General features: G+C 39.2%; 1 protein-coding gene across 3 annotated transcripts in view; it reads right to left on the reverse strand.

The window, feature by feature from the left end:
* The window catches only part of MET (MET proto-oncogene, receptor tyrosine kinase), a 114,713-nt gene that overhangs the window by 40,454 nt on the left and 47,958 nt on the right, over positions 1-26,301 (reverse strand). For all 3 annotated transcript variants that reach the window (XM_061414039.1, XM_061414041.1, XM_061414040.1), the window contains exons 3-5: positions 13,876-14,067; positions 5,430-5,564; positions 4,228-4,401 (exon numbers count right to left, since the gene is read on the reverse strand). In XM_061414039.1, coding sequence (XP_061270023.1) covers positions 4,228-4,401; positions 5,430-5,564; positions 13,876-14,067 — 501 coding nt within the window. The remainder of the gene's footprint in view (positions 1-4,227; positions 4,402-5,429; positions 5,565-13,875; positions 14,068-26,301) is intronic.

Genomic DNA, 26,301 nt, shown 5'->3' on the forward strand with positions numbered 1-26,301 from the left:
TCATTCACTGCTGCTGCTGCTGCTTAGCCACTTTAGTCGTGTCTGACTCTGTGCGACCCTATGGACTGTGGCCTGCATGGCTCCTCTGTCCATGGGATTCCCTAGGCAAGAGTACTGGAGTGGGTTGCCATGCCGTCCTCCAGGGGATCTTCCCAACCCAGGGATCGAACCTGGCTATCCTGCATTGCAGGCCAGATTCTTTACCACTGAGCCACCAGGGACGCCCCTATTCATTCACTATTTATTTATAAATCATCTGCTATGTGCCAGGCATCAATAAATGAATAAGTGAACTTATTTTACTTAATAATTACTTATTCTTAATTCACATTTATTACTAACTACCATTTTTTTCCTTTAAATATAGTCACTATTTGATATATACCAGCTGGTTAGTTAACAAGCTAAAAATGATGTAACATTTAATATAGTCAACATATTCTGTTAGAAATAGATAAAAACAGAATTGGAGAGGGCCTCAGGTGTGATCTGTATTATAGCAATGTTTCTAATTATTTCTTTTGGCATCATTGTATATTTCATTTCTAGGATTGACTTATTTACTTCAGGCTCAGTATTACATAATAATAGGTTCCTTTTATTATTGCAGGCTTATATTTGGTGTATTAAAAGTAAAACAAATTCGTTAATAAAAATTTGGCAACTGTGATATAAGATAGCACTAGGCTCTTATGAAGTCTACAAGACAACTATTTTTAGGCTAAAACTATTAAAACAAAACAAATTTCCATGTTAAAAATAAGCTTCTCCTCAGCAGCTTTGTGACAATTGAGAAAGGAAATACTCTTTTGGGGGGACATATTGTAAATTGTGCTGTAAAGTACAATGGTGGGAAAACATAGCACTGCTATACAGGCAACTCAAAAATCAGTAAGGGCATTTGCTGAAGACTAGTTAGTGAAAGTGTAAAAGTGACTCTTTTACACTTTAGAAGAGCTTTTAGCAAAATTCAAATCTGCAAATGTTACCATCCCTCCCAAGTAAATAACCGCAAACCAATGTCATACCCTTGTTGTCAAACCCCTGTAAAAGTCTTAGCCTAATGCCTTTATATAGCTACTTTACCCATGAAATCCATTATACAGTTGTGCCTTTCATGAAAATTTACCTCGTCCATGTCTAGCCAATGAGAATTGCTAGAAAAAAAATCTGTTTATTATTATGTTAGAAATTCAGTAGGAGAGAAAAAGACATCTAACCCTCCAGGGCTCTCTTCAGCCTGAGGCAGGCACACAGCTGTTATTTCCTCTTTTAATGAGGAGTCTTCCCCACTGAAAACAGCTGCCTAAGGCTGATGTTGGCCCGATCCCACTGCCTAGATCTCCCCTTTCTATGTAAAAACTGAAGTCTGTCACTCCACGTTCATCATCACTTTCTATATAAGACAAAGGGATTGTGTGATGATTTCAGAAAAGACACTGAGAGTTGGTCAATTGGTGTGCTGGCAACAGATTTGGGTGCTATTAATATAAAACCTCTGTGAGATCATCAGGATTTGAAAGGCCAGCTTTTCTTAGCTTTTCTCTCCTGGCTGAAAATTAGAGGCAGGCAACTGAGCTATTCTGCCTTAGCTTACGGGGTAACGTTCACTCTTCCGGGGGAAAAGGAAAGACACAGTCTTGGACTACACACCCTGGGACAGAACCAACAATGGGCTGGCAAACTGTGTTATCCTGAGGGTAGAGAAACTCTGTGAGAAGGAAATGAGTGTACGGCATAAAGCCACAGAGGCTGGGTCTGGATAGGGTAGAAATAGCCACAAAAATAGCTATTGTCCTTAAACAGGTGAAAATGATTTAAATGATCATGTTTTCAAAACCCATCAGGATAATACATGAGAAAATAAAAATAACAACAACAACCTTGGAAAATTAAAATCTGTCTCTTCAGTAAATGTCACAAATATATTGGTGGCAGTGTACTGCAGAAAAGAGATAAAATATCTCATGTCCCTCATAAGATATCACTGCTGCTTCTTATCTGAGTCTTCTGATCAATTAATAAACTGTTTTACTGTCTCACGGGACTGAACTCTAATCCTACAAGATATGACAATTTTATCCTAATAAATTCAGAATATATTGGAAAGTGCTCTTTCTTTTCTGAAGCATTTTCATTGCTCTTTAAGTACAAGATCAGATAACATGCTTGAAACAAAATAATGGGCTTGCACTCCTGAAATATTTCATACGTGGGACTGCAGAGAATCTCAGCCACTGAACATCATGTACCTTGAAAAGCAGGTTGACTTACATTTATAGGAAAGTGAAACTCTACATATTAGCTGGGTTTTGTGCCTGCAGCATTTAAGACAGATAAGAAAAAGATGAATAATCTGTCTTATTCTTTGCAGTAAGAATGCTAAATGTCATGCTCTAGTGCAGCATGAAATCTTCCTAACAACTATGAACCAAAAGGGATTTATGGACTCAGCTGCAGTACTTTCTTTCTAACTGTACAGCCCAAGCCTCAGTGAATTGTGCGTGATACAACCCAACCTTTTAAAAATTTCCAGTTAGAGTGCTGGAGTTAGGGAAGGTGGAGGAGGGGAGATTCAAACATTATGAGAGAGTCTAGTTCCAGAAAATTCTAAAATATTTACTGTTTTTAACCATTTTAATGTAGCTTTCATAAATATTAATAACAAAAGGTGGTAAACTGGTCAAAATTAGATGTTTCATTTGTACAGGTTCTCAACCTGCTTTTTATTTAAAACAGCAGGTTGGTTGTTTTTGAAATGAAATTGTTGTGATTTAATTGCATATGCATACATGCATGCACACACACACACACACACACACACACACACACACTCCCCATGCCTTTCATGGAATAGCTGCATTCAGATTCCTGGTGTCTCAAACTGCCAAAGCTATGTGTTTTTAAAAGTATAAAACTGCATGTGGTTTTAAAAGTGTATTAAACACACAAACAAAAAGTGCATAAACACTATAGATTTAAATTTGTTGTAATATCTTCTCGTTTATTCTCTAGCTGATCAAGCTGAGGCTTAATAATTGTGTCACACCTAACAGAAAATGATTTGGTTTAAAACCCAGTCACCCAGTACAAATCTTTGCCCAAACCGTAGCTAAATGAAAACAGCCATGTGTTTGGGGGCAGATCCTGTTCTAACTTGCACACTCTGTTTACTTGGGCTTGAACCAGGCGACCGACCAAGATCTTTAACTCGATTCTTTCACGTGCATCATTTATTATTACCGAAGTCCAACTGTTCCACATGCAGGCAGAGAAAACACACACTGAGTCCTTACCAGGTTAGTAGCTTCAAGCAAAATGTGTTTGAATCAAGAAAGAAATTTTTACAAATTGCCATGGAGATTTTCAGAGCACCAAATACATGCTTAAGCAAACAAGGCAACAGAGAGAGAGTGTGTCTACAATATCATGGCTGAAGTGCACTGCTAGAAGCTCAGTTTTCTAAGAGCAGGAGGTACTTTTGTCTTGTTTGGGAATATGTCCCCCCAGTGTCTAGAAGAGAGACAGCTGTGTGGTAGGCACTCAGTAAATGTTTCTGGAATGAATTAAAGAATGAATTGGCTTGCAGAGTATAGAAGTTAGTGAGGTTATCAGCTGTGTCTTTACTTCTCTTCCATGAACTTTGAGAGAAGGCACACAGCTACCTATGTGTCCACCATCCACTTGCCTCCCAACTTGCCCTGAGAAGTAACCTCTACTCTCATCAATAATGAGACAGCCACCATCTATGCGTTGGAAAGAACAAAACCCCGTTTGCCTGCTCCAGCATGGCTTGGACCTCTAGCTTGCACGGTCCAGGTTAGGGTTCTGTGTTATGATGACTAGATCCCTATGTATGATGGAGGCTTATGTCTGGGCACCTGGTAGATAAAGTAGCTGGTGAGGAATCAGAATGGGCAGGTCAGAAGGGAACAGGTCCCAGTGTGAGGAAATGCGGAGCAGTGTTGCTCTCTAGCCACTACTCTTCTATTCACACATCTGCTAAGGGAGAGCAACTGCCTAAGGAGAGTGTGAAGCACGCACTTCAAGTTCAGGGTCCAGGGGCTTGTGCCCAAAGACACCCTAAAGGGAGAACCTGGAGGGAGGGAGGTGGTGCTTGGGCTGATGCCTCACAGACAAATAAACACTTTGATTTTGAATTTTTTAATCCATGGAATTTATGCTTTCCAAAACAAAACACATACGACAGTTGACAGAGACTCCTACCTTGTAGATTGTTGGCAGACAGGTCTCTTGAGTCCACGTTCCACTGGAGCATTCCTCCAATCGCACACATTTATCATGGCACCAGCCACATTGCACAAAGGAAGGGGCTGAGAGGCACTGACTGCAGGACTGGAAATGTTCACAGCCCAGGCCATTCAGCGGGATCTTGGTGATCTGTGAAGACAAGTGATGGAAAGAGCTTCCAGAGGAGGGTTTTGTTTGCTTGTTAAATAAAAACTAAATACATCAAAGATACATACAAATATAATTTTACAGAGTCTAACAGAGATGCCACTTATGTGTGCACATCATGTAATAATGCTAATATGATTAAACTTAAAAAAACTTTTTTTCCTTCCTTCCACTTTTGGCACATATGTGATAAAAGTAACTATTACTGTCCAGTGAACACAAGCATTATCACGCAATGTTAGAGGTTCTATTTAGTGGGGAAAAGTTTGAGATGATATACTTTTCAAAAAAATTTTTCTTGGAGTATAGTTGATTTACAGTATTGTATTAGTTTCTGCTATACAACAAAGTGAATCAGTTATACATATACATATATCCACTCTTTTTTGATTTTTTTCCCATACAGGTCATTACAGATTATTGAGTAGAGTTCCCTGTGTTATACAATAGGTCCTTATTAGTTATCTATTTTACACACAGTAGTGTATATATGTCAGACCCAATCTCCCAATTTATTCCTCCCCTGCTGAGATGATTTTAAAATAACAAGAGAGTATAATTTAAGCTACTGGAAAACACACTTGAACCTCTGGGAAATTCTAAGTAAGGTTACATATCATTCTGGCACCAAAATGCACCTCCTCTCAGGGAAAAGGGATTATTGGCCAGCATAATCTCTTCCAACATACACTTCAGGAGTTATCTGCCTGCACTAGAGTTCTGCCCTTAGGACTGTAATTCTCATTTTGTGTGTTTGTGTTTCTCATTGAGAAATATAGGACAAAAGGAGAAGTTTACCTCATGAAGATGACCTCCCATAGGTCCAATTTTCCCCAAGTAAAAATTTAACTTGATTTTAGGAGATGTCTGGAATACTCAGGAAAGAGCTTCATAGAAGAGAGATAAATCCAGATGAAGGGAGAAGTTAAAAAGGACCAGGTGACAATGGCTGTAAATATCCACTCAGGAGGAACCACATTGATGGAACCTTCCTATGGAACAGGGCTTACCTTCTTCCCAGTGACAACCAGTGTATAGCCATTCTGGTTTAGCGGGTGCTCCACAATCACTTCTGGAGACACAGGGTGGGAATCCAGGCGAAAATTCACGTGAGGAGTTAATGATCCTGATCGAGAAACCACAACCTGAGAAACAAACCAGAAAGCACTCTTAGTCCAACAGTCCAACAAGCTCAGTTTAAATATACTATCAGGGGAAAACGTGGATGATAATGGTAATACCAGATTAGATGAGCTCATGGATGTTTGAACGATATGCCCAACAGTTTATTGCACTGTAAATCAATACATCTTCTAATCTCCTGCCTTGAAGACAATTCATTTGAACCCCCAAGACAGAGTTTTGCCTATGATCTTTTAATGATTTCTAGGAAAGGAGATTTTCCAGCCATTCAGCCAGCACATGCAGACACATGCTCACGATTGTACTGGGAACTGGAGGAGCCAAAACTCACCCCAGAAGACCTCATTTACGCTATAAGGATTCTGGATTATTTTTAAATCTATCCTCCTGACCCTCCCCACCAGGCAGCTTCCCTTGACGTACAGGAAAGTGTAGTGAACAGGGAGTCTGGAGACCTGGAACTGGTTCCAGCTTTGCTACCCTTTAGCCATATTTATAGATCTTTTGAGGTCGAAATAGGCCCTCAGCTAACTTTGAAATGATGTGCTGTCATTTCTTATAAACCATTGTCCCATCGTACATTATTACTTTGGTTATAAATAAGGTTCTGCTTCTTGGCCTGGTTTTATAATAAGACCTGATGGTTTTAACAATGTCTTGGAAAGGAGATTTGATGAGTGGTGTCATTCTTGTTGTCAGGTATTTCTAATTTGGGATGGTTCTCAGCTATAAAATTCCATCAGTCCAGTCGCTAGAACCCAGTAATAATGAAGTCCAGGTATAAGATCAGAAGAAGGTGAACACTCAGACTACAGGAGAGCTTAGACGCACTCTCATTCTTAAATAGGCCATAACATTCTATCCACAGGAAGGTGCACAATGTTGAGCATAGCTCTGGGCTTGAAACCAACTTTATGAAATTGCTTGACATCCAAATACCCTTTTACATTTCACTGAAAGGGCATTTGTTTGCCACGTTTGAATCATGGGACAAATGTGGGCATCTGTGAGATTGAGATTAAATAATAAACCACTTCTACCTCAGCTTTCTTATCCATAAAATGGGAATGAACTGCTTAGTACTCTAACAAACACACAACATAAAAATGTTCTGGGGAACCAGTAGTAAATTTTTCCTTCAGCACAATAAAGGAGCTATTTACCCTGAAACAATTTGGGAAGATTCCCCAAATCCCTAATTTGCTCCCACAGACTGGATTGTTGATAGAGAAATGGACCAAGTTCACACAGGGCTGTAAAAGTTAAACATCATGACTTTTTTTTTTCAAACATTTGCTCTACACCAAACACTCAACACGTTCAAAACAACTCCATTAAGCAGGGTGGCTATATTTGCACAGAAACTAAGTGATAGACTGAAGGTCATTTGGTTGGAATGGAAAAGAATGGAAACTACTGTTATTCCTAAATTTAGGGCCAAATAGTTATTTGTGACTTTTGTAGGGAATGCAAAAAAGAAAAAATCAGTTACCAGTGCTACCTCCCGCTGGTGCTGGTTTCAAGCAGAATATCAGAACACCAGACGTCTAAAGCTTCTACACCAAATTATTTCAGTTAACCATTTTTTTCTATCTTGACTTATTTCTGGTGCTCATCACCTCTTGTTTTTCCTACCCCTCATGCTCCCCTGCTCCCCATTTAAAAAAAATATTTCTCTGATTGTTGTCAATCACTTCAAACTGCAAAGGGAAAAAAATTCCTTTTCTCACACACAAGTAAAAACCCAAAAAACATAACAGCCTCTTTTAATAAACTGATTCTGTTCTCTGCCTCATTCTGTGCTTTCTACTTCAATGGAGATTATTCATCCTTCTGAACCTTCCTATAGATATTTGAATTTTGTGTCTGTTTCTCTTATACCTTCCCTTCTATTCAGACCTCCTACATAACGATCAGCTCCTACTTTTTTTTTCTCGTATCTTTTTGATCTCTTTAATATCATTCCCCATATCTACAATAAGCAATCTCTTCTTAATTTAATAGGTCATCATCTTTGACTTTGGGCTTCCCTGGTGGCTCAGATGGTAAAGAATCCACCTGTAGCGCAGGAGATCTGGGTTTGATTCCTGTGTTGGGAAGATCTCCTGGAGAAGGGAATGGTTATCCACTCCAGTATTCTTGCCTGGAAAAATCCATGAACAGAGGAGCCTGGCAGGCTACAGTCCATGGAGTCCCAGAGAGTCAGAGACGACTCAGTGACTAACACTTACTCTTGACTTTATCAAATATGGAAGCCCAATCAAATATCCATTTCCCAGAAAGAATTAATATTTCTCTTTTCACAAAGATGTTCTTTGCACCACTGGAACTTGGATAGATTGATTTGGTTTATTACCTGTTAAGACTCTTTATCTGGAGAACACCATATATGATGGTAACTGAGCCAGGCATTGTGTTAAGTGCTTTAAATATGTATTTTGTTTAGTCTTCACTATAAGCCTACAGGGTAGGTACTATTATTTTCCATAAAGAAAATATGATAGAGAATTTTAGCTAGAAAGTACAAGTCAGGTTTCCAAGGAACTTTCTCTCATGCCAGAAACTGTTTGCTTGACCTCTTCTTAAACACTCAAATATACTCTTGGAGCACCAGAGTAAACACCAATAAAAAACTTCAACTCTGAGCTCCCAAGAGCCACTTGTGAGTCAAAGCATTAAAACAAATTTCACAATATGTTTGCCTTGCCAAATACTCCTTGTTTCAGTAATCTTGGCTGTACAAGTTAAGTGTGCCTAAAGAGAAAGACTCCACATCTAGATAGTTTCTGATAGCACAGAGGAAATGTTATTAGTACAGCCGACAAGTTCAAAACTTTTGATCATGAACTAGGATGAGTGTGGCTTGGTATAAAAAATGAGATGAAACAGATAAGACATGAAAGCTGGGGAAAAGTGAGATGACTGCGTGGAGTCTCAAGCAGAGGTTATGTCACAGATGCAAATACCTTTTCAGTTGATCATTAGCCCTTTCTCTGGAAGGATACCTATTGCTATAAAATGCCAAGAATGTGTTTCTATCATTAACTCCTCACTTTCTCTTCTTGCTAAAATTCTAAGTAATTGGGTAACCACTTTAACTCTCAAAATACTCCTGAAGCAATGTTTGCAAGAAATAAGTTCCTTTTGGTTGTCATGGAGATATTTCTAAGGACAGAACAAAATCCAGCTTTTAAATTTAATTCTTATGATAAATCACCTGGCATTCTTAGAACAATCAGTAAGAAATAGAGACCAGCAATTATATTTTGAGTTTCTACTGTGTTGACAATTAATGCCCTATAAATGGGATTCCACAGAGTTCTCTTGCCCTCTTTCCACCATGTGAGTACCCAGCAAAAAGATGGCAATCTGTGGACCAGGAAGCAGACTCTCCCTAGACACCACATCTGCTGGCATCTTGATCTTGGAATTCCCAGCCTACAGAATTCTGAGAAATAAATGTTTGTTTTTTAAAGCCACCTAGTATGTTAATTTGTTACAGCAGCCCAAACTGACTAAAACACCAGCAATAGGTTTATATCTTAAGTATGTGAAAGAAATTGATATTTGTCTAGAAAGAAATCAGATACGAAGAGCTTTGTTTCAACCACGGTAAACATCGAGCTTTCTAGAACTAAAAAAATGAAACATAAGAAGTGGAGATCACTGATTAGTGCTGACAACTTAAAATTAGAAGTAGTAAGACAAAGTACCAGGCGGCAAAAGTTGAATTAAATGAAACTTTGCTTTGTTCTGTCACTCTTTTTGGTAAAGGGGCACAAGTGTTTCTATACCAACCTGATACTACAAAGGCCAGGATATGTACAAATAGCAATCTTCTTTATGATTGTATTATCAATGTGTGTGTCTCAATTTTTTGAAATGAGTCAAAGTGAGTCGAAATGAGTCAATACCAAATTGAGACCTCTGTAAAAAAATTCAAGCATCTAAGAAACATATAAGCTAGTAACTGTGTAACAATTTTAAAAATCCAAAACTTTCAAATCAGTATTTCAAATATAATGATTATAGGATTAGTCAACCTATACACAGAGTATATCTGTCTGAATTTCAAAGAGGCTACTGATAAATATATTTGGTTTTAAAATGCCTCTCCATTTCTTTCAAGTAAGCACCTAAATAAGAAATTCCAGTTATTCACTGCTACCAAAAAAAAAAAACCCAAAAGGTTAGCATTTTTCAATGTTTCAAATACTTATGATATTTTAAATTTCTATGCTATAACAATTTACAAGATGTATGTATTTCAAGATCATGCATTAATTCATTTTCGGAGACTATATATGAACTGGGCTTAATTTTTTGGTATGGACATAACTCTGTAATTATTATTTACAACAGATGTTTTTTTCCTCACAGAAGAAATCTCAGAATCCATGAAACATATTTTCTTCTAAAGAAATATACCAAAGTTACTGTTCTTTATAGACATAACCAAATTGATGATGTATGCCTTTTAAAAAAAGGCAGATGATATTTTAATTTGATCACTTTATAAAGGAGATAGGTAAGTCAGCAATCTCTGAAGAGAATGTGGAAGTTCAAACTTCGTTTGGCTGTGTCCCTGCAGGCTGCTCACAGCATTGATGAGTTGATGATCTGTGTCTACATAGTCTAAAATAGCAGTAATCCCAAATGTAACATGCTGCAGGCTTCAACACAAAGCACTGAAATACCATGATGGTGGCACAGGAACCGAAGGAATTTGGAGACAGGAGGTCAATAAATAAATTGATTTTTCTTACTGGAAGTGAGTAATTACTCTCAGGTTCACTGATTACTAATATAATCCTTTAGGTAATGGTTGTAAGTAATGACCATGAGCTAAGGATGTCTTTTTAGGTGATCCCTACCTCTTGAACTTTCTTGCTTAAGACCAACCAGTCAAGAGAAAAGGGCTTATGGGTGGTAACAGCATCTCACAGAAAGGGGGATGGGGGAAGAGAAGGATGATACCAAAGAATCGAATGACATCTATGACAGCGCTCAGGCAGCAGCCACTGTATGCAGACAAGCCAGTAAATGTGGAGATGAACTTGCAAAAAGTCTGGAAAGTGTGTGCCCACCCCCACCCCATCCTCATCCACTCACTCTCCCTGGTCTGACAGTCATGCACAAATATTTTAATAGCAACGCTTGCATCTAGAGATTAAAGGCCTTATATAAGTGCTGTAAAAAAAAAATCAAGCAAGCATTGTTTTTGGATGTAGATTAGACGAGGAGCTCAGAAGGGGAGATGTGGGCAATCCCTGTGATTAGTCCTGTGATCTTCATGAGTATCCTGCTTCCCTCTCCCACGTAGCCCTGCACTCTGTGCTCATGTTCTCCAGCCTTGTTCTTTTCTACATCCCCACCCCCTCCACAACTTGTAAGAAGCCCTGTTCTTACTGTTTACTTACACTATCTCCAACAGTGCTTATCATATTATTTTACTTTAAAGCATCCCAAGAGAGCAATCACACAAATAAAAACTGTTTTTCAAATCTAGATCTACATTGACATGGCTCTACAGATAGACTTGAATATATGTACACATTAGTATATTTAGACATAGCTGCACCTGTATGAGATAAGTTACATGCTTAAATGTTAGAAACATGTCAAAAATGTCTTCTCTTCCATACATATAATATTGTTAGCTAAACAATATAAGTCTTGCTAATCAAATAACCACTGTGAAATACCTGATTCACTTTGCACCCAACAGCTGGAGCTGAAGCTTGTATTCCCAGCTAGAGCTGAACATAAGCACAATAGGAAAGGCAGAAACAGCTGCAAACTCTTGGGAGAAAACATTTGCAAAGCAACTTTGCCTTTAGGCTTCAGGGTAGGAAGGAAGTAAAATCATTCTTCTGTTCCTTTTCATGTATGGCAGCTGTCTTTGGGGAAAAAAATTATGTCCCTTCTATTTTGTAACAGAAACTTCATAGTATTATTGAAACATGGGTTGTAGAAACTTAGGCTTGGCCACAGATTCAGCACTTCAGTGCAGTCAAAACATTTACAGAAGTTAAGTCACTGCTTGGATAGATTAGGCTGGATGGTCCCCAAGTTTTTGCTGTACTCCTGACTCCATCTCCAACATTATTTGCTGTAAACAAACTGGATTTTAGTGATGGTGATTCTTTGATCCTTTAAATGGTTTAGGATTATTTACATAAAATTTTACCAAATGGAATTCTTTTAGGCAAGTGGCAGAGAAACAGATCCTCTCTCGGTGAGTCTCAATAGCCTTGTGTTTTTTATGTCTTTGTTTTCTCTAGGTATCAGGTACATGTTTCTATCTCCCCTACTAAAAATTCAGTTCTTCAGAGGAAGGTTCTCTGTCACAGCTTCCTTTGCCTCACTTATTTGCCTAGTAAAGCATAGTTAGTATGTTCCTGATATATAAGGAATGAATTGAGAGTTACCTGGTTTCAAAAAATCAAGGATATCAGTGCTTTTCATAAGAAAAGTAATTATTTAAATACTTATTTTCATCTTTGGTGTTATGGATGCACAGATATATTATAGCTTCTTTGATGAAAATGCTGGGAGATAAGAATAAAACATTTGTTACAGTATTTCTATTCTAATGAAACTGATATATATAACATACCACTTGGTGAAATCTGAAATCTGTCACACAGCAGAATTTACTCAGTTATTAAAGCATTCTATACAAAAGTGGAATTTTATTAGAACTTCAGAATCTGGAAATAGGCCAGGAACCTTGTGATGTGAAAAAGTGTCAGACCTAAAGTGACTGTAGAAGAAAGCTTATTAATATGCAACCGGATTGGTGAGGTAATACACAAAATAAAAAAACGAAAGCAGAAAAAAAGATAACACAAGGAAATGAACATAGGGAAGCCAGTGAGAATTCAACAGATGCTAGGTTCAGTCATTCTTCTTCAGATTTTTCTTGGAATTCTCTAGAATAACATAAATATCAACTAAAAACACATATAAACACCAGATAACAACACACATTTTACAAGGATAGTAGATATGACCATATTTCAAATTTGTTAGAGTGCTTGTCTGTGTTGGATGGGGCTGGGCATCTCTCCTTAACATTTTGAGGACAAAATTAAATGGTTTGAAGTGGGTAAATAGGAACACTGGACTGAGAGAGAGGGAGCAAGGAAGAAAAAGCATAGCTAATTGTGAAGCAGTGGGAGGAGGGGAGACCAAGTGTGGAATCATTTAGATCTGTATGATTCGTTGTGAAGTGGGAAAGTTTTATTTACACGTTTTATGATTTTGCAAAAATTCCACCAGGCCCACTAGTACAAGAAGAACATCTGATGCATATCCAGACTGCTATAAAGACAGTGGTGGTTTTTAAAAATATGTTTTGTTAAAGAATACAGATAGAGAATGTACAAATGAGCAAGTCATAGGAAAACATCATCATCCTCAATTGCTTTACTGAAAGTCATTTCCTGACCAGGATGTTAATTATGTCAGATGATCACGAAATAAATATCTCCCTTTTAAAGAAATTTCTAGTCTTTGTGGAAAGTCAACATTTCCATAGATACCATCGTCATTGTGCATTAACCAAGAATCTACTAATGAACTCATGTTGAAAGCACTACCAATAACTATTAAAACAGTAAAACAGACCCAACATGAGAGCATCTTAATTTCTGCAAAGTGCTAGGGGTTTTGTATCTAGGAGACACGATAACTGCGACTCTGAAATGTGAACTTTTATTGTATGGGAATACTGTTGCTATCCATTAAAAGCATTTCTTAACAAAATCTGGATCTTTTTTCCCCCAGTGTTTGTACTTCTTTGTGTCTGACCCCATCATTTTGCAGAATCAGAAGAGCTGGAGTTACAATGGGATTCTGATGATAACGTCCCTTCCTAACGCCTGCCAATATTTCTCAATGATGTGAATGTTTCTTCTCATGGAGACGCACAGCTCACACAATAGCTCTCCTTTGATCTGTAGCTTCTCCTGAAATAGGAAAACATCGCCTGGAAGTGCTTTAATTGTTTCATTTTATTTTCCAATCATGTGATTTAAATCATGAATGGAAAAAAAAACCTCAAACTGTTCCAGGCAAGAAAATTAAAGCAACCACATTTAAACTGAAAGCTTTAAGAATTTAACAAAAAAAGGCCATACACTTCAAGAAAGGGACTAGGCTTCATTGTTTTGCTTTCAGTCTGTGTCTCTAGCTTCCACTGTGATTTTCACTTTACAGTATTTGCCAACACCTTACTGTAAAAAGAGAAGCAAATTAATTGTATGACACTGGATAAAACAGACACAGCCACTCTCAGAAAGTATGTACCTGCATGAATCGACCTTCTGATGTCCCGAGATTAGCGATGGTGAGATCTCCTTTGATAAAGGTGGATATAGATGTTAAGAGGACTTGGTTGAACTGGCCCGTGAATAAGTCAACGCGTGGCAAAGCTGTGGTAAACTCTGTTCGATATTCATCATTGCGCACTTCACATCCTGATGAATTTCTCAAAAGTGTCTGGAATAAAATATGGTCATAGAATTAATGTGAGTCCAGATGTGAGCAAGCTGTTAAGAAACTTTCTGGTGTGTCTTTTCAGAGGTTAGAGGGAATGGCAAGGATAACAATCTGAAAATGGACATATAGCCCCAGATAGGCAGAAACAGTTCCCGTGATCTAAATGACTTCAGTATCAGTAAGTGCTGTTGTATATACACAGACGCTAAAATTAGGGCTTCCTTGGTGGCTCAGATGGTAAAGAATCTGCCTGAGATGCAGGAGACCCTGGGCTTGATCTCTGAGTCAGGAAGATCCCCTGGCAAAGGGAATGGCAATCCACTTGAGTATTCTTGCCTGGAGAATCTCATGGACAGAGGAGCCTGGTGAGCTACAGTCCATGGGGTCGCAAAGAGTCAGACACGATGGAGCGACTAATACTTGCACTTTCACTTTTTAAAACTAGGGTCAGATCTTATCATCACAGTTTGTACCACGGCTCCACATGTTAAGTACATAAAAACGGCCACATGTAAGTACATAAAAATGGAATTCAGCAGGCGCTAGTAGGAGAAAAACAAAACTATGAATGTCTCAGGCCTGGACATAAAGGCAATGCTTCTAGCAGGCAAGTCCAGTGAGATGGATATCAACTGGAATAATCACAAATGTGGGAGTCACACTGGGACACTATATTTTAAACTGTGTGCCTTTGTGCCTTTGTGTACAGTGAGGTGGTGTGGAGTGATGATTTATAGATAATTCATGAGAAAGCAGCGGAGAACCAACCCTAGACCCAGGTGCCTGCATCATACAGCAATTATCTATATGTTTGCGAAATTCATGTTACTTCTGTTTCAGTTCTTCCATTTGTAAAACTGAGAAAATTACAGAAATGCACCTACCTTACAGAGCTGCTCTAAAGATTAAATGAGCTAGTTTATAGAAATCTCCTATAAAAGAACCCAGTACACAGAGAACACAGAGAAATTGTCCTCATTATGGTGAAAGGCTCAAAAAATGCAAAAGTTATACATCAAATGCTTTATTAACCAGCTAACTAAAAGGCAATTACCACCCAATCAGGTGGTAATTTATCGTTTAGTTTTAACTTCAAGTGAAAGGATTTAAATAATATTGTTCACTAATATATGACAAGCACTTGGATCCCTCCCTTCTCCTTGACTCTTCAGTCTCCTGCTTTTCCTTCTCAGTCAGTTCAGTCACTCAATCATGTCCAACTCTTTGCGACCCCATGGACTGCAGCACGCTAGGCTTCCCTGTCCATTATCAACTCCTGGAGCTTACTCAAATTCATATCCATTGAGTCAGTGATGCCATCCAACCATCTCATCATCTGTCATCCCCTTCTTCTCCTGCCTTCAATCTTTCCCAGCACCAGGGTCTTTTCAAATGAATCAGCTCTTCGCATGAAGTGGCCAAAGTATCGGAGCTTCAGCTTCAACATCAGTCTTTCCAATGAATAATCAGGACTGATTTCCTTTAGGATGGACTGGTTTAATCTCCTTGCTGTCCAAGGGACTCTCAAGAGTCTTCTCCAACACCACAGTTCAAAAGCATTAATTCTTTGGCACTCAGCTTTCTTTATAGTCCAACTCTCACATCCATACATAACTACTGGAAAAACCATAGCTTTGACTAGATGGACCTTTGTTGGCAAAGTGATGTCTCTGCTTTTTAAAATGCTGTCTAGGTTGGTCATAACTTTTCTTCCAAGGAGCAAGAGTCTTAATTTCATGGCTGCAGTCACCATCTGCAGTGATTTTGGAGCCCCCCAAAATAAAGTCTCTCACTATTTCCATTGTTTCCCATCTATTTGCCATGAAGTGATGGGAACAGATGCCATGATCTCAGTTTTCTGAATACTGAGGTTTAAGCCAACTTTTTCACTCTCCTCTTTCACTTTCATCAAGAGGCTCTTTAGTTCTTGGCTTTCCACCATAAAGGTGGTGTCATCTGCATATCTGAGGTTATTGATATTTCTCCCAGCAATCTTGATTCCAGCTTGTGTTTCATCTAGTCCAGCATTTCTCACGATGTACTCTGCATATAAGTTAAATAAGCAGGGTGACAATATACAGCCTTGACATACTACTTTCCCTTCTACTACTTCTCAAACTGTAGCATTTGTCTCCTCTGCAGGACCATCCATGCTTGCCTATCAATGTTAGGGTTCTTCAAGGCTCCATCTTAGGGCTCACTCTGCTCACTCTTGATACTCTCTACCCAGGATATGTTTTATTGTTTTTAGTTGACACTCATATTTGTGCCTCCAGGCTACACTGCTCCTCTGAGCTGACTGTACATTTATCAAACTGCCTACGAAACTGGCATTCAGATGTCTCAGAGACCTCAGGCTCAACATGACCAAAGTAGAAACAACAATCCTCCTTGCCTGATCTCATGATACAATGCACTCCAGCAAATGGCTCCACCATTTCTCCAGGTGCACAAGTCAGAAATTTAAGTGTTATCCCTGATTCTTCCCCATAAACAGTCTACTGCCAAGTCCCATCAATTGCACTTTCTAAATATCTCCTGAGTCCATCCACTTTTCTTTATCTCCACCATGGCAACTTCATCCAAGGTACCGTCATCTCTTTCTTGGACTATGAGAATGGCTTAACTGGACCTGACCAATCCAATCTCATTCAACCTCTTTCTAGATCCATTCTCCACACTGCAGCCAAGTTTTCTTTTTAAACCACATATCTCATCATGTCACTCTGCTTAAAATGCTTAACATTTCCCCACTGCTCATAGGATCAAGGACAATATTTTTAACATGCCCGGTTGGCTCCTGCCTCATCCAGCCCCTGTTCAAATTCTCCAGACTCAGCCTGCATTGTTTTCTTCCTTGCTCCCTATGCTCCAGTGAGCTGGCCTTCTTTCAGTTCCCCAAATAAGCCAAATGTCCTCCTTACAGAGTCTCTGAACATGCTGTTCCTTCTGCTCCTTCCACCTCCATTCACCTTGGTAACTCCTATACCTCCTTCAGATCTCAGTTTGTCATCAGTTTTTCAAAATGTCTACCCTGATCTCAATATCGAGGTCAAATGCTTCTATGATAGACTGCCATAATACCATGTACCTATGTGAAATGGCACTTATTGCTGCAACCATTATTTGTTTTTGTGATAATATGAGTCATGTGAGACTTCCCATGTGGCTTCCTATGATCAGAGACTCTGCTTGTTTACTACTATATTGTTAGTAGTAGATGAAATGCCACACACAGTAGATGTATAATAAATATTAATTGAATGAATGAACAAGTAAGTAAATCAATTATGGGTAGATGGGGAATGAGAGTAAAGATACAAACCGAATTACTAAAGCTATTTTTTTTTTTTCAGGAATGGGGGTAGTTTAAGAGTTTACAAGAGACAAATGTAGAGACCGACTCTGACTATCCTGACAAAATGATTGCAAACTGGTAACTCTGAGGCAGATAACTGGGGCAAAAAGTTGTATAAGTAAAACAAAGCCTAACTTGGAAGAAAGAGAGAAAATTTTCAGTTTTACACATCTTTATATGTAGCAGAAGTCTGGAAAATGATTTAGAGATTATAGAGATTTTCTATTATTGTCCTGTTTTATTTGTCATAATCAGAAAGTTGTTACAGTATATTTCAAACCAACTGAGTGTTTAAGAACAAACTAAAATAAAAAGTTTAAAAATTAAATAAAATTAAAAAAAAAATAAAGTCATAATCTCCAGGAAAAAAAAAATATATATATATATATATCCTTATGTAAAATAGGCTTCCCTGGTGGCGCAGTGGTAAAAAACCTGCCTGCCAATGCAGGAAATGTAGATTCGATCCCTGGGTTAGAAAGATCCCCTGGAGAAGGAAATGAAAAACCACTCTAGCATTCTTGCCTGGGAAATCCCATGGACAGAGGAGCCTGGAGAGCTACAGTCCATGAGAGTTGCAAAAGAGTTGGACACGGCTAAGCAACAACAACATATAAAATAACCTTACTCCATAATGTCAAACTTATGTCACATAGAATGCAAAGTTCTTACATCTATTAACTTTTATGGTTAAATATAACCTAACGTGCTGTTTTATACAGCAACAACAACTTTTTTATTTTAAATAGTGAAAAATTAGTGAACAGAAGGTCTCAGAGATGCTAAACTTATGACTTATAATTAATAAGATGTTCTAGTTCTAGATATTTTTGATATATATTAGTGAGTACTCTTTTACTATTTAATTAGAAGCTTTTCTTCACTAAAGTGCTATAGATTGCTTTGAGGAGTAGCAAATAACTGAGATGTACGATCAGTTCAATAGTAACTGATTAATTGGTAATTAGGTTTCCACTGGTGATCAGTCATCCATTTTGAGCAGGGCTGGAACTAGAGAAGCTTCTTAAAGGAACAGAGGCCAATTTTAAATCAAAGGCCTTCTCAAGTATTCTGTTATAGAGGAGGCTGCTCTTCAGAGTCAGCTTCTCTGATTTTGTTCATTTCTTGTTCTACTTTTTTCTATGTCTAGGAGGCATTCTGGGAACTTTAAAGGCTCAGACTTGACTTGGGATTCAGTGCTGGTGGAGATATGATGGATTCATCAAGATATAAAACAATTGGCAAATTGTGGAGCAGAGTCTTAGGTTGTAAGCTAGCAGCAGCAGTCTACTAGATGATACCACTCTAGTGGCAGAAAGAGAAAAGGAATTAAAGAGCCTCTTGATGAGGGTGAAAGGAGAGTGAAAAAGCTGGCTTAAAACTCAACATTCAAAAAACTAAGATCATGGCATCTGGTCCTATCACTTCATCATGGCAAATAGACAGGGGGGGAAAAATGGAAATAATGACAGATTTTCTTGGGCTCCAAAATTACAGTAAATGGTGACTGCAACCATGAAATTAAAACACGCTTGTTCCTTGGAAGAAAAGCTATGACAAACCTAGATGGCATATTAGAAAGCAGAGCTATCACTTGGCCAACAAAGTCCATATAGTCAAAGCTTTGGTTTTTCCATGTACGGATGTGAAAGTTGGACCACAAAGAAGGTTAACTGTTGAAGATTTGATGTTTTTGAACTGTGGTGCTGAACAAGACTCTTGAGAGGCCCTTGGCCAACAAGGATATCAAACCAGTCAATCCCAAAGAGAATCAACCCTGAATATTCATTGGAAGGTCTGATGCTGAGGCTGAAGCTCTAATACTTTGGTCACCTGATGTGAAGAGCCAACTCACTAGGAAAAAACCCTGGGGCTGGGAAAGACTGAGGACAGGGGAAGGGACGACAGAGATGAGATGGTAGGACAGCATCACTGACTCAATGGATATGAATTTGAGCAAACTCCAGGAGATAGTGAAGATCAGGGAAGGCAGGCATGCTGCAGTCTATGGGGTCACAAAGATTCTGACATGACTTAGTTATTGACTGAACACCAACCAATAAGAGTCCAGGAACTGTCTCATTCATCTTTTAATCTCACTGTTTACCCTGCCTAGCACATTGTATTTAACAAGTCTGCTGAAAAATTAATGCATTTGCAGAGTAACCCAGGGTTAAAGCCCATTTTCCTACCCAGCTTGCTTTGTGATCTGTGTTGCTGAATGGGGCAACCTGGAGAACAGAGGTTAGATGCATCTCAGATTGTTTGCAAACCTGCAGGACCTCATTGGTCTTTCTAAATGAAGGCAAAAAAACAGGACCAGAACCTTAGCGTCTATTTGTCTGTTTTCTCATGTGTAAGGCTTTTTTTTTTTTTTTTACCATTAGTTAATAACTGATTTAAAAAATGTACAAAACAAACATATGGTATGATGCTTTAAAATAGTGAAATTTCATTTGCTTATTGGCTTTATCACAGGTAAGGCTTAACAACTGTAGAACTCTGCATCAGAATTAACGTAACATTTACACTGCACACTTCAAGGCATCTCCTTCAGGAAATATAAGTTCTCTAAATGGTAGTTCCTCAGGAATGAGAGGATTAAATTATGTCTCTACTCCCTCTTCTCCCCAATCCCCAGCCCCCCAACAAACTCCAAAGTACAAAACTCTGTACAATGTTGGAATAGAATGTACAGAATTCCTTGATCTTGAAAAATTGTGTACTTTGGAGCCAAAGCCAACAAACATCATGTCTGGTTTGAGTGGCATTCAAATTTCATAAGCCAGGGGACCCCAACCCAACCTTTCTCCTTTTCCTTTTCGCCACAGCTGAGATCTGCGGGAGAGGGACTACTTCTTGTCTCTTCTTGCTGAGAATCCAGATAAACTTGACAGTTGTGGTCAGGGTGGCAGGAACTGGCTTGCAGAGCTGCAGGCTGTCTTTGAGCTTGAACAGTAGATTTTTAACTATTAAGGAGCCTTGTTTTAAACTCTCAGCAGTGCAAAGGTAAAGTGTTGTGTAAATACGACAAGATATCCATCTGATTCACTCTCTTACAGATAACGAGTGAATATGTTCCTTGCTCATTTGCTCAGGGAAGATGGGGTGACTTCTCACCACTTTACAACAGTTAGTTTCTGGATGTGACATCTGGAGTGGGATTTGCGTCTAACTGGAAGAACAACTATAGACCCGCTGCCAGGGGTCTCCTTGCCACTTGTGTTCTTGTGCTTCTCTTGAACCCAGAGGTCTTGTGTTTTGGGGTAAAAGTGAATGCAGCGTGTGGAGAGCAGTTCTTTGGTACAACAGCTGCTTTGGGGCACCTTGTTAGAAGAGTCTAACAAGAAAGGTTCACCCCAGCACCAGTTGAGGAGCCAGATGAAACTCTCTTTTTGGTAACAAAGGGAGGAAGAAGGAAGGAAGGGAGGGAGGAAATCAGTCCTTACCCTGCACCTACACTGTGCCAGGCACTGAGCTGGGCATTTTCACATATAAGCAGAGACACAGTAGCCCGGTGAGGTTCTATCACATTGAATTTCAGCAGGAGACTCAGGACAGCCAAGGGTGGCCACAGGTTCACAGTGAAGAGGCATTCAAATTTAATTCTCTCTGATTCTCAAGCTCAAGAACTGCTTTTGCTACCGTTAACTATTCTGGGCAAAGTTCCTAGGATTTCAGAGTTACAAAAATGGAAAGGGCCTTAGAGATCACCTTACTCCAGCCCCCTCATTTTATGTACAAGAAACTGAAAGTTAGGGAAACTGTAATTCTCAGGAGTAAGAATCACTTAACAAAAGTTACCATTCAACATGTAAACCCACAACTCTTCAAAGTAGGAAATGTAGATTTGCCTTCTATGATTCCTTTTCTGGGAGAAAGGCTGGAATTAATCATTATTTTCTGGACCATGGGACAGAGATGACCTCCAGCAATTTGGGCTGTTCTAGTCATGTGACTCTCAGACCTACCTTTTTATCACCTGTTTTGGTTAGTGAACATTATGAGGTTTCCATCCTGGTAACTTGAAATGTCAGCCATCACCAACTTCTCTTTCTCTAGCATCTCTCACAGCCAACCAGTTACTAAGTCTTGCTAAACCCTGTCCACAGTGTCTCTTCAGTGCTACCTCCACCCACCCCAGTACCCCTGCCCCAGGTGAGGTGTTCCCCTTCCATCTGTGTCCCACTTCATCTGCCTTGAAGCCGTTATGAGCTGTCACTTCATCCTTCAATACTTCAGTTGCTTCCCAAAAGCCGTATGACATCCAAATCTGCCTCTATTTACATTTCTAGTCTTTTTTCCATTTAAGGCATTAAGATTTCTCATTAAGATGGTCAAGTGACCATCTAGGACACCAAACGAATCTCAAAGTGGCTATAATGACACAAGAGCCTTCCCATTATTGTATTCTTGCACTTGCTTTGGCAGCTGACATCCCCCTCCCACTGGCCACCGATACCCACTCCCTGCTCATGTAAACCTGAACCCTGACTCTTCCAAAGTCTCTCTTTGCAACATCTTTTCAATTAAAGAAGTAATGTGTTTTATTGGATGGGGGAGGGGAGACAGTGACAAAGACTAAGATTAGAGGACAGTACAGGGCACGGGGAAGATACCATACAACTTGAGATATTTGAGTCAAGAGAGAAAATCACCCAGTACAATACATTGTCTAGGCATATACACATGGGTAGCACAACTAAAGGCAAGGGGAAGATGAACAAATAATTCACAAATTCCATTTACCCAATTTTCTGGGGCAGGAGGGGAGGGATGTGACTGGGCGGGGGGCTTCAAAGGCATTGGTAATATTCTCTTTTTAAGCTTCATGGTAGAGAATCAGTATTTATTTTTCACACACATAACACATACATGTATACATTATTCTTTTGTGTATATGAATATAATCATTAAAAATAAATTTTAAAAGAAAACAGTGAATAAATGGGAAGTAACAAAGTGGAGTCTATTAAGTATTTTCTCCAACCCAACTTCTTGATGTCTTAAGCAGGTTTGAAACATTCTCATAGCTTTTCTCAGCTCACAGAAGCTCACAATACTGATGTTAAATAACATCTGCATGGTGCATTATGGTTTTCAAAGTACATTATCTCATCTGATTCTCTCAACAAGTCTCAGCTGGGTTTGTCATGATTATCATATTTCTACAGGTGAAGAAATTGAGGTTCAGAGAGTCGATGCTAAGTATCAGAGCCTGAGGGCTTCCCTGGTGGCTCAGTGGTAAAGAATCCACCTGTAAAGCTGGAAATTTGGGCTCAATCCCTGGGTTGGGAAAGTCCCCTGGAGAAAAGAATGGCAACCTGCTCCAGTATTCTTGCCTGGGAAATCCCATGGACAGAGGAGCCTGGGGGTTTACAGTCCATGGAGCTGCAAAGATTTGGACACAACTTAGCGACTAAACAACAACAATTAGAACCTGAATCCAAGGTGTTGATCTAAATTCTGTATTCCCTATATTGCATTGTGCTATTTATTTATTGGTTCTCACAGTATTTCTGAGGCAAACCCACACTCTTAAGGATAGTCTAATAAGGACCTGGGAGGAACGAAAAATGAGAACAGGAGAGGAATGGTTCTACCCTAGCTAAGATTTGATGAATCCCATGAACTCAGGCAAATTGCTTGATCTATCTTGGTCTGAGTTTTATTTATATAACAAACATTTGTTCATAGTGTGTATAATGTGTCAGGCATTGTTCTAAGCATTTTTGAAATACTCATTCACTGAATCCTCTTAACAATCCTAGGAGCAAGCTGAAGGACTGAAAGGTCACATGCTCGGCTGTAGCAGGGCTAAGATTAAACTGAGGTCATTGTGCCCCAGGGTCTTCACTACTCTCCTAGGCTGCCCGCTCCTTATCTATAAAGGGAGAGGTGGAGAGAACTGATTTCAACTTTCTCTTCCAGCTCTACCATGCTGTGGGTCTACGGGTGACTCTCCAAAGCTTCCCTGGGCCTGGAATCACCAAGCTGCCACCGGCCCACTGTTGGAACAAATGATTGCTTATGATGTTTAAAATGCCATGAGTGATCACTGTCCCCCAACCACCAGAGGCTGCTTCAAAACAAACATAGATTCTGGATATATACACCTATTTTATAAGAAGGTTTGAAAAGCATTTAGCTTTTAAAGGTTTATCGTCTTCTAAAATAATTATGTGCTGTTAATTCTGAGAAACAATGGTAAACATCCTGTTTTGGTTTTTCTTTAAGCTTGTTAAAGCCTTGCTTCTTTAACCTAGAACCTTATATACTGTCATGTGCATGTGTGCTCTGTCACTTCAGTTGTGTCCAGCTCTTTGCAACCGCATGGACTGTCGCCCACCACATTCACCTGTCCATGAGATTCTCCAGGCAAGAACACTGGAGAGGTTGCTAAGCCCTTCTCCAGGGGATCTTCCCCACTCAGGGATCGAACCTGTGTCTCTTGTGTCTTCTGCCCTGCAGGTGGATTCTTTACTGCTGAGCCACCAGGGAAGCCCATATACTGTCAGAGTTAAATAACAGGAATTACTCAACAATCCGTAAACAATCCCTTTAATTTAGTCTTTCTTTACCTTTTCATGAGTACTTGACAAATATCTCTAACCTGACTGAAACATATACTATTTTATAAAGAAAACTGAAGTGCTATATACTTCAATGTATTTGATTCAAAATGTTTCCCCTAATTAACATTATGATGCATGCAGTGAATATGCAATTACATTTAATTCAGTATAATTAAGTATGTGATATATTTAAAATAGTGATTCTTCTAATTGATCTATAGGACAAATTTAGCTCATCTATAGATAATTTAAATCAGTCTTGCAGAGAGATTTTTAAAAATGTTCTATCTTGTGAGATCTTTGCCAGTTCACTCATACCAGCTCTCTTCCCTCCTTGCCCATGACTAAATTAACAGAAACAATTTAATATTGTTTATTCATAATTATATTTTGGATACATTTTATGGACATGTAATAATGTTTTTCAGGGGGATACATATTTCAAAATAGAAAGTTTTTCTTTGTCTAAGCCTTTTAACAGAGTTGGCTAAAACTCAACTGCTTTAATTTCAGGAACTCCATTTCGTTTGTTTCCCTAAATTTTATTCATGTGCTCTCTTATATTTGCTACATTGGACTGGGAGGTGGGTGGTATTGAGAGCTGACCACAGGCAGAGGCACAGAGCTTTGAACTTCAGTGTCTGCTTATGCTTCTTTCAGATGTAGTTCAGCTTCTCTCAGTCTGTTCTCAGATGTCTAAGACATCAACAAGATGGGATTCTCTGAAAAATGCTGAAGAGTCAGCTCTCTGGCAGAGCAGGCCCTTCCTGTTGGGGTCTTTAATGCAATGCCAGACTATCAGAATATGCCTGCAACGCAAGAGACCCAAGTTCAATCCCTGGGTCAGGAAGATCCTCTGGAGAAGGGAACGGCAGCCCACTACAGTATTCTTGCCTGGAGAACTCCATGGACACAGAACCTGGTAGGCTACAGTCCATGGGGTTGCAAAGAACCGACACAACTGAGCAACTAACACTTTCACTTTCAGGCTATTAGGATGCTGTGGTCAAACCCTAAGAATGTGACTTCATTGTTTTGTGCTAAGAAGGGGATATCTGATGTTGGGCTCAGTCATGATTTAAAAGAAAGAAGCTTCCTTAGTATTTTTGCTGCCACAAATGTCTCTTGATGAAGTGATCCTGCCTCATGGCTTCAATAACCTAAAACTTCAGTTGGAGTTCTAGCAGAGGAGCAAAATGAATGAGCAGAGTTAAAGGTTGACCATCTCTAGGAAGGAATAAAGGGCAGCTTCAGTCAGTCATGAACATAGTATAACCAGACATCTGGCCAGCCAGCTGCTGGCTCAACTCTGGTGATTCATGAGGTAATGGAGCTGTCTTGTGGTGATGACTTAACTTTACACACCCAGGCGCATTCTCTGTTCTGAGGACCAGCCCCGTCTCTGCAACTGCCTTAAGGCCAAGTTTGAATGTACCATTGATGACATGGAAACTCATCATTTTTTCTTTCCAAGCTGATTCCCTTTCCAGTTTCCTATTTCTATACAGCATCATAGTCACTCTCTCCCTAAGCCTGAGGTCTTAGTCATCTTTAACTCTTCCTCTTCCTTTATTGTTTATGTCTACCTATCTACTCACATTTTTTCTACTGAATTAAAGCAAAGTTCATAATAAGACTCCTACAATCTGATTTCCTTGATTCCATAATCTCCTTCCTCAAGTCCACTTCTTAGTCATGCCTAGTGGCAATCACACAAGCCTAGTGGAAAAGAGTATGGGTTCAGGGATGACCCTGCCTTCATTGTCTGTGTGAACTAGGGGGGATACTTAGATCTTGAAACCTCAGTTCTTCACTTGAAAAACAGAAAAACACATACCTAATAGAATTGTTTCAAGGTTTAAATGAAACAACTCCAGTGTCAGCAATATATTAAATGGTCACTTCCTTCATTCAAAAACATTTATTGAGGTCTGTGGCAGGGTGAATAGAGTTCCGCCAAAAGTCATATAGCCACCTGGAACATCAAAATGTGACCTTATTTGGAAATAGGCTCTGTCCAATTAATTAGTTAAGAATCTTGAGATGAAACACTCCTGGATTTAGTGTGAGTCCTAAGTCCAATGTCTGGTGTCTTCCTAAGGAGAAGACACAGAGAGACACACAGGGAAGGCGGCCATGTGAACATGAAGTCAGTGATTGGAGTTATGCTGCTACACCCTAAGGAATGGCTGGGACCCCCAGAACTGTAAGAGTTGTACACGGAAGGGTTTTCCCCTAGAACCTTTAGAGGGAGCATAACCTTGGCTGACATGTTCATTTCAGACTCCTGGACTCCAGAAC

This window comes from Bos javanicus, chromosome 4 (genome assembly GCF_032452875.1).
Source record: "Bos javanicus breed banteng chromosome 4, ARS-OSU_banteng_1.0, whole genome shotgun sequence".
NCBI classification, from domain to species: domain Eukaryota; kingdom Metazoa; phylum Chordata; class Mammalia; order Artiodactyla; family Bovidae; genus Bos; species Bos javanicus.